This window comes from Protopterus annectens, chromosome 3.part1 (assembly GCF_019279795.1).
Source record: "Protopterus annectens isolate FY-2018-M chromosome 3.part1, PAN1.0, whole genome shotgun sequence".
Lineage (NCBI taxonomy): Eukaryota > Metazoa > Chordata > Ceratodontiformes > Protopteridae > Protopterus > Protopterus annectens.
This window is the reverse complement of record NC_056732.1, coordinates 613,572,692-613,581,628: the sequence shown is the minus strand read 5'-3', so window position 1 is coordinate 613,581,628 and position 8,937 is coordinate 613,572,692. Positions and strand designations below refer to the sequence as shown.

The following is an 8,937-nucleotide window of genomic DNA, read 5'->3' as shown; positions in this document are numbered from 1 at the left end:
AATTCTCAATATAGGGGCAAATCTACCACTCCTTTCTTGAACCACACCTCTTAGTATATCCTCCAAGAATGGCCTTGGGTAACCTCTATCAACTAACATACTGAGTACATATTCACATTCCTTCAAAAATTCTTGGTCATCAGAAGTTATTCTACTAACCCTTACCAATTGCCCTTTTACCAAACTTTTCTTCTGAAAGAAAGGGTGGGCACTCTTGAAATGTAGGTAAGAGTTAGAAAATGTTTTCTTTCGATGTATACTTGAAGAAAATTAGAAGTTATGTACTTACCATAACGTTCCATCTGAGTAGGTGGATTAATGGCATCTGGGGTGGTTGGGAATTGGGGGTAGGGTAGGGGAGCAAAGAGGACCCGGAGGAAAGGGGAAAATCTTCTAAAAGGTTTCACCATCTGCCATGATTTCTAGGTAAGACAAAGTTTTGGCAGAGTTGTACCTGGTGATCAAATGACAGATTCTTTGTACACGTGAAAGGCTTTACATTAAAATAAGTCAATGAGGTCAGCAATAAGATAAGACTATCAAGAGAAACTACCGGTGAAAGGAACTGGTTCCATCAAAGTCCTAACCCAATAGCTGTTGACATGCACACAAACTAACTTGAGAGACACAAAAATGCAGAAAATATGAACCAGAACAGTAGAATACAGGGTCCAGAACCACATCACCCATGTCTTTACAAAAGCCCTAACTAAATCAGGGGTTAAAGCACAATTACACACCAAGCAAGAATAATCAAGGCTCCAATAGAGGAGCCACCAAAATACCCAAAATTAGGGAATGAACATTATGCCAAATGTGTTAAATGCAAGCAGCCTGCGGAGCACACAAAATTTGTGGGAAAATGGGTTATGAAGGATAATGTCACCTATAATTACAACAATTTAAGAAACTATATTTGCTGTTGTATTAACCTAGAAAATACTCCATACAAGTGTCAATAGCATCTTCTTTAAAGAACTGTCAGTGTGGGAAGAACATGCTCAAAGTCTTTAGATGTTTGAACAGGTAATATATTTTCTGTGATCTACTTATATTGTCGATGATGAAAAAGAAATTTGATGCAAGTAACTGACAGAGTTTGTGAAGGTTACATTGATGGCAAAAATTTAATTAATGGTGCTGGAAGCAGAAATGTGGAATAGTGAAACTCAGGAAGGACCAGCCATAGTAGCATTAGCAACATTCAGAAAATGATTTTAAAAAAGATCTAAAAGGCAAGCATATAAACAGAAATTTGAAAAATATGAAACCGTTATTGGCACATATTTGAATACCACATGACTTAAATGGGACTGTAAATGGAAAAAATGTAGTTGCACAAGGCTTCAAAACTGGTTACCCATTTTTAAAAAACACACTATGCCCTAGACACCTTTCCTCAGAGTGTTCCTCCAAGAGAATGATCCCTAAACTTCAAAGAAGCACGCCTTAGCATTTTTCCCTCTGTCATATTCATCTCTTGCCCTCCTTCTTCAGTGCACGCCATGCTGCGGGATGAATTAAATCTCACGATAGTTTCTTTAAGAATTTGTTTCCCTTTTTTCTTGTATAATTTGCCTATCAAACCTGAAAGCCTTTTGCCAAGGAAAAAAAATGGAGACGTTCTGTTATTTTCATCTACTAAGGGCATAAAGCTATTCAGACTCAAAAGTCACAACGCTATGACATTGTTCCGTCATATAACACTACATAATTTTCTTTCCCTGTGACTGTTGTTGTTGTTTGTCTTTCGGGTTTTCCCGGTTAGGGGTCGCCACAGCGGAACTCGGTCCGCTAATGATTGGCAATAGGTTTTTATGGTGCCGACTTGCCAGCTCGATGCCCAACCTTCAACGAAGGCACGCCCATTCACGCATGTCTTTTTGGAACGCCACTCGACCGCAGGGAGGACATGCAGACTCCACACAGAAGGCACTACCTGCACTCCAGCAGAGAATCGAACAGAAGAACCTCTTGCTGTGAGGCAACAACGGTACCGTTGCACCACCACGGATCCTTCCCTGTGACTGTAAACCTATTAAATATTTTGTAGTCCAAGAATGAATAAATGTAATAGCCACTAATGAGTAGAGATTTAAAAGCCAGTAAATGTGACAGTATGGCTCAGGTAGGGGAGATATTCTATTACTTAAAAAAAAAAAAAAAAAAAAGACTCTGTTGCCTCATTTATTTGTTTATCCATTTGGAACAACTTTTCACAGTTGTGTAACATCTATGAAACAAACATGTTATGAATCACTAAAATTTTTACTGAGGATTCCCAGACTTGACAATATTTCTCACTACTTCTACTGTAAGCGAACAAGAGTATGACCTGATAAGATAGACCAAGGCACTATAATCTCCCCCACAGTCCGTTATGGAAAAGTAGCAGCTTTCCAAGAAAAGATCACATCAGCATCTCTCTACTCCCACGGGGGGCACTAAGGGTTAAAACCAGTACTGCCCACATCGAGCTGTGGTAATCTCCTTATTTAGTCATTCAGTACTCCAAAGGTTGTACTGCTGGCACGCATGGATTGTGTAGAACTTCATGGCAAAATAAAAACTGTATATGTTTCAGTTTCTTCTTTAATTCAAGGAGTTTGTTTAAACTGAACAAAGAGTTCTGACACACTGTGGAAGTGGCAGTTATCTGCTAGCTCTAAAGAGAACAGTACCAATAAGTAAATTTCGACTTCACTACAATTACTGGAATTGGGGAGCACCATACTTCGAAATGATAACCATTATGTTGGAAGCCAACTTAAAAAATAAAAAAAGCCACTAACTGAACTTTTTATCATCTGGACCATAGTCAGGCTTTTATCCTTCTATACTACTAGTGATAGTTTATTGTCATCCCATTAGCTATCCCTTTATACTAATGGAGATAGTTAAGTATAGCATTACGAAGACAGACAAAACTGCATCACAGTATTATCACTCAGAAGATCATGGGCAGCCAGACTGAAAACAGTACTAATCCAGAATATTAACAAGTCATTGTTTTACACACCAAGAGAATGGGTAAAGACAGGAAATTTTTAAATCTGGGAAGAAACTGACACAGATGAAAACAGTGATATTATCCATAAAATGAGACATAATGTTGGTTAAATTAATTACGATGCAGTGTTGTTATAGATGTAGCCACTTGTCTTTCATTTGGCACTGTAACGGAAAGGATAACCCCTAGTTGGTTTTATTAAATTTTGAATGGACTGGCTAATATGTGGAGTAATGGATAATGGCATTGCTTTGATATACTGGTGAGGTAATATGACAGTGTTATGAAACGGATATACCTTGCTTGCTACTCAGAGAAAATTTAGGAGATGTACTCAGTCATTCTCTGTCTTACAAAATGTGATTGAAAACAGAAGACATAAAATAGAATGCACAAGTATTGGAATGAAAGTGATTTAAAAATACCCGGGAAGTAACATATCCATGACACTGGAGCAATTTTTTTCTCTTTATTATTCTTGCTTGGGTGCTAACAGCAGGTTTTTGCAGATGGTGAACAGAAGCACCTGTTAAAAAAGAGCATCATATGTAGAGTTTAGTAGAAGAAACACATATGTGAAATACCTAGCAGGAATGAGGCATTATAGAACAGATGGTTGAGATAAAATAAAGGACAATACTAAATTTGCTTCTAATAGGCATTTCCAGTTTGTTGAGACAGTCATGGGGTTAGGAGGTGACTGAAAAAACAAACATTCTATGACTACGTGCCCTCAAGAGAAGTTGGTAAGAAATAAACCAACAGTATCAATTCAAGAAGAACACTGCAAAAAGAGTGATGCTTTGTCATTTTTAAGTCAAGAGATTTATTAACTGTTGTTAGAAAATAACCATTTAAATACACTTTTCTAAGACTAAATATGTGAGTTCACATGTTTATTGTGGTATATCATATTTAATGAAATGATATTTTCTCAAAAAAGGTGTCTGGATTAACGAGTACCGTACTGAAGAAATGATCACTTTTTCCTTCTACTGATCAGTCTGCTAGTCGTGTTGTTTCACAGTACCCGGGCACTCCAACCATAACACAACTCTTTTTTTTCACTTGCACATTTTCCCCCCTTTTTAACTTGCAGTATGCTTTTTTTTTTCTTTCTCAGTAATTCTCCCCTGTGACAAAGCTACATGTGAGATTACACAAACAAGATTTAAAAGCAGTCCAGATTAAAGAAGCTGAAGCAGAATACAGCTGTATCATTATTGGTTATGCCACTGATGATAATGGCCAAGATGATTCAGCAAGCACACCACAAACACTGTTCATTCCCAAACAGTACAATATTACTAACCACAAAAATTACTTGTTAGCTCATGGAGTAGTATGAAAACTATACAACAGAACGGCCTCACTCGGCATGCAGAGTCTTGAGGGAATAACTACCATGACAACTAAATTACTTTTGAAATACAAAGCTGCCACAGTTTTGCAATGTCTGCTAGTTATGTGCCATCCAAGACACCTACAGCAAGAGGTAGATTTTGTGCACACACAAAGACGGCAGATAAGCACACTTGTGTGCACTCAGATATTAATGAACAACCACATGCTTATCAGCCTATGCTACCCTTACAATGTTAAAAATGATTGCTATGCAGCCACAAATGAAGACTCCTTAAAACTACAACTGCTCCCAATGCCAATCCCCTCACACAAAATCTCACTTACTAAGGTCATATTCCAAAAGACTTGCTCTCGGTATAATGCCTATCCATAAAGCAGCTTACACCACAGTAAGTCAATTATACCAACAGCAAGACTTTTGGAAATGGGCCCTATAAGGAGGTGCTTTCAACCTTTGACATCACACTAATGAAAAGAACTTTAAGCAGACACCTTAACCACTGGCTCAAAAATTACATGTAGCAAGCTATAAAAATTATTAATTTTTCTCACTGTTCCTCAAAGAACAAATGTGCAAAAATTGGACAAGCAGATCAAACAAATTTGTAAACTAATGGCAGTTAAGAATAAGAATACCCACCCAGATTACTTACAACAAAATCAGACTGCAAAACCTGCATATCCTATGCAGTCTGGGTCAACCTTCTTAAGCCAATTTCCAAGCCATCCCTTTGAGTTATGTTCCACCACGCAATCTATTTTATGCCACCAGAAACATTTCACTGTGTGTAGGGGGGGTGTTAGATGGATTGGGTTGTATGCTCTTTCTAGTCTTTGCATGGCCCCAAAAAACACAACCCCTTTTAGTGAAATGCCACCAATTCCTGTTCTCGTGCTGCTGAGATATTTGAATACTGTTGTCATGTCAGCTGAAACACCCCACATATCAGCAATCCGGTAAGTATCACAAAAAAAAATAAGTCCTATTAGATAAAAATATCACCCCTTCCTATTCTCTTCACGCTGCTAGGATGTTTGTACACTGCTGTCGTGACAGTCATCTTATCACTTTACCTTACCCTCTCAAAGAAAAATAAACTAAATAAAATAGTTTATCACACCACAGTTCTGTTGCCTATCTCTGAACTAGCATCCAAACTGTAACGGTTTTCACAATTCCTAGAAAATGATCTTTCAACTATCCTGCAGAATCAGTACTATGCAACAAAGCACTCCTTGTCCAGTATTATGGCCATATTTTTTCTGTAACAGTACACACAATTTTTAGAAAGGGACTTTCAAATACCCTGCAAATAACAGTCTTGGACAGTGTAATGATGCATTTCTTGTGCAGCACTAAGACCACATTTTGCCCATCCAGAACACAAGCTAGACACCCACATTCCTTACAAGCACTATCCACTCAGTGACGTTTTACATAAAATGATATTCTTATCAATCGTCAGTCAACGGTTATTGTATATGGGCCCCTGTAACACTGGTTAACTAAGGTAGTTTGATTTGTGCCATACCCACCGCATAAAGCAAGGCTATTTTACATCATACCTGCTAACACAATGTTTAAAAATAGACAAAACTACATATATGGTCAATACTTGCTGTAGCAAGAAAGATTGTAACAAAATCTGGAAAAATAACCATCCTCTTTCTTTTGACCAAGAATTTGTTTAGCCAAAATGTTATAAATGTCAAGCATAAAGCTTAAGACAAAAAAACTCGATGCATAAATTAATTGCTTAGGAAAAGTTGCATTCTTTACTGCGAAAATTGTAATTTCCTGTACATATACATATAGAAACGGATTGACCTTGTACACAGTTCCTTTTCGTTATTACTGTAAATAGAATGTTTTGTACTGTTCTCATTAAAATAAAAAAAAAATGAGAATAGACATAATTCATAATATATGTACTGTATCATTAGCAAATAGCAGTATGCAAAGACAAATCAGAAATGAATTCTGATACTGTAATGCTGCTGACAGATGGTGCTACTAGTCCAAACGTTGACTGTCTGCATGATAAAAGTTCTTGTATATCAGCATTTAATTTCTAAAAAAAAATAAATAAACTGAACTGTAAAACCTCCACTAAACGGTTTAGAGTAATGCTTTATATAGGCAATTACACGTGGGAGTAATACGCTTTTCATTTTTAATTATTCAGACTACTTGCGAGCACAAAAAAATTAACACAGGTATAGTCAGGCGAAATTAAACCAAAAACACATAGTCTTCTGCAATCTAGTAAAAGCTTTGTATGCTGTAAAAAGAAAATAAGAATAAGTGGTACCCGATATATTTTTTTTCAAACAGAATTTAAAACGTTGTCCAAAATACCAAGAGAACGATCTACAGTTGCAAAAAATCTAAGAAATGGAAGGTAACTATAACACGCCCACAAGCACGTTTCCTTTCTATTTCCTCCATAATATAATATTAAGAGCATAAAGATCAAGCCTCCTTCCAAGTTTGCAAACTACAGAAAGACAATCGGAAATATGGTCACAAACAAAACCACAAACTTTCGTTAAAACAGTGAAAGTCAAGCAAAAAACATAACTGCTGCTGTAGATGAATAGAGAGAGAAATGAAACACTGAAACGCCTTCCACTGAGCTACACATTTGTATTGATATTTTGGCCAGATCATTACGTGGTGGAGCCGCTCCGCCCCCACACTTATAAACTCCTCTCCTCTTTGGACTGTAATCTCACAGATGTGCCGCTAAACCAATCATAACTTTTGAGAACGAACTAACAGCTTGAAATGAAATAAGATCCAGCCCCGCGATTCACCTAACCCCAAACCACAACCAAACTTAGAGATTCTAACACACCCACTGTCCCGCCTGCAGAACTGTTTACTAACAGGCCTAAGGTGATAGTAAGGGTGAGTGCCATACAACTCCAGCACACTTGGAATTTTTACTACCAACAATGTTGTGTTATATGATCTTCAAGTCCTACCAAATAATCACAAAAGTTACTTCACTCAGTCATGTAAGTCAACACAGTCACATGCCGACTTGTCAAAACATGTCTTGCAAAGACGTACAACTAAGGAACCTAGAGTAGCTAACTCCTGATAGAAAAGCAAAAACTAATGTGAAGAAATTGTCAGCATTAACAAGATCCACCATGCTGCAACCCCAAATTAATAGTAATAAATCAAGATGCCAGGTGCGCACATCACATATTGTGCTGTCCTAGTGCACTTACCCCGGAGGGAAGACTTGTCCCGGTTGTCCGCATAACTCCTGAACAACTCCAACTCGGTCAGACTTGACTTTCCTTTCCACTGGTCTCTGTGACCTATGATTCTGGCCAGCTCCTCTTTCAGCCACCGGGACACACAGTGCCAATACCGAACCCATCCTCACCGCTGTCCCCGGCGTTACTTTCCATTCCACCAAGCGAAGGGGCCTGGGGCCAGGGCAGCGAATGTCGATCATGGTGACGTAGCTTCTAGTTGGTGGCATTGGACGTGCAATGGCTGGAGCCCCAGTGCTAAGACCAGAAGCACCTCCACCTGAATCTACCGCGGGATTCTCTTCCATGGGATGCTGGATAGTAGAGGGTAATATAGAAGTCGTCCTATACAGAGAGGGAGCTATCCGGAACTTGGAGCTGCTGCACGATGTGACCCCGCCCGCTGCAAATAGAAAAGAATCTGCACATCAGAAGTGCACCCGTGGAGAGAAAGGTGTTCAACACTTCAATACAGATAATACTCCAAACTACAAATTGGCATTAGTACGCAACAAAATAGATAGGGATCAGAGGTTTGCTCTTCCCGCCTGTCAACAGGAAGTGAAGCGCCAGCAGCTTCCGGGATACAGAGTGAGCGCGTCTGTCATTTCCTACCCGGTACTCTCTAGCTGTGGTACATTTTTGCTCCCGCAATATTTTTCTTTTGAGCAAAGTGAAAGATGTTAATAGAATGTAGAGCCTTTTTACTTGATGTTGGCTGAGCAGGTGTTATTTATTCCATCAGTTATTTCTAGTTTTTCAGGTATACAGATGTTTGGAGTTGTAATGGCGCATTCATAGCAACCTTAATTGTAACTATCTTTAGAAACATTTTTCAGGGTAATGAAAGGGATAGTAAGGTGGAAATCGGACTGGTGCCTTTCGATCAGTGAGAGATTTAACCTTGCTATGAAGACGCTGTCTTTGACGAATCGTTTTTCTTTAAAAGGCTCACGAACCTGATCAAAACTTACTAATGGGCATCTCGTATCTGTCTTGAGGATTGAATACAAAGCCTAACGGCAATTACCAGTATGAGAATGGTATAGTCAAACATAGTACTTCATTTAGGGTTTCTATCAGTAATTGTATGTCTGCTAGCTTAAGAACTCCCAGGATTTGTCTGTAGAACTGTTACCAGTTTTAGAAAAATGTCAAAATGATTTCCCGACAATCAGGATATTTATCAAGAAATCCGGTTCGGTGAGTGATTCTCTTTTTATTTTGCGTTATCCTAACGTCAGTACATTCCTGACGTGTATTTCCAAAGCTGTGTATTAATTCCCTTGATT

General features: G+C 38.4%; 1 protein-coding gene across 3 annotated transcripts in view; it reads right to left on the bottom strand.

Annotated features, from left to right (window-relative positions):
• CTDP1 (CTD phosphatase subunit 1) overlaps positions 1-8,234 on the bottom strand; it is a 2,700,378-nt gene extending 2,692,144 nt beyond the window's left edge. For 2 of the 3 annotated variants that reach the window (XM_044066995.1, XM_044066996.1), the window contains exon 1: positions 7,616-8,234. In XM_044066995.1, coding sequence (XP_043922930.1) covers positions 7,616-7,953 — 338 coding nt within the window. In that variant the 5' untranslated portion in view covers positions 7,954-8,234. The remainder of the gene's footprint in view (positions 1-7,615) is intronic. The other variant, XM_044066997.1, reaches the window with a different exon arrangement.
• Positions 8,235-8,937: the final 703 nt, after the last annotated feature.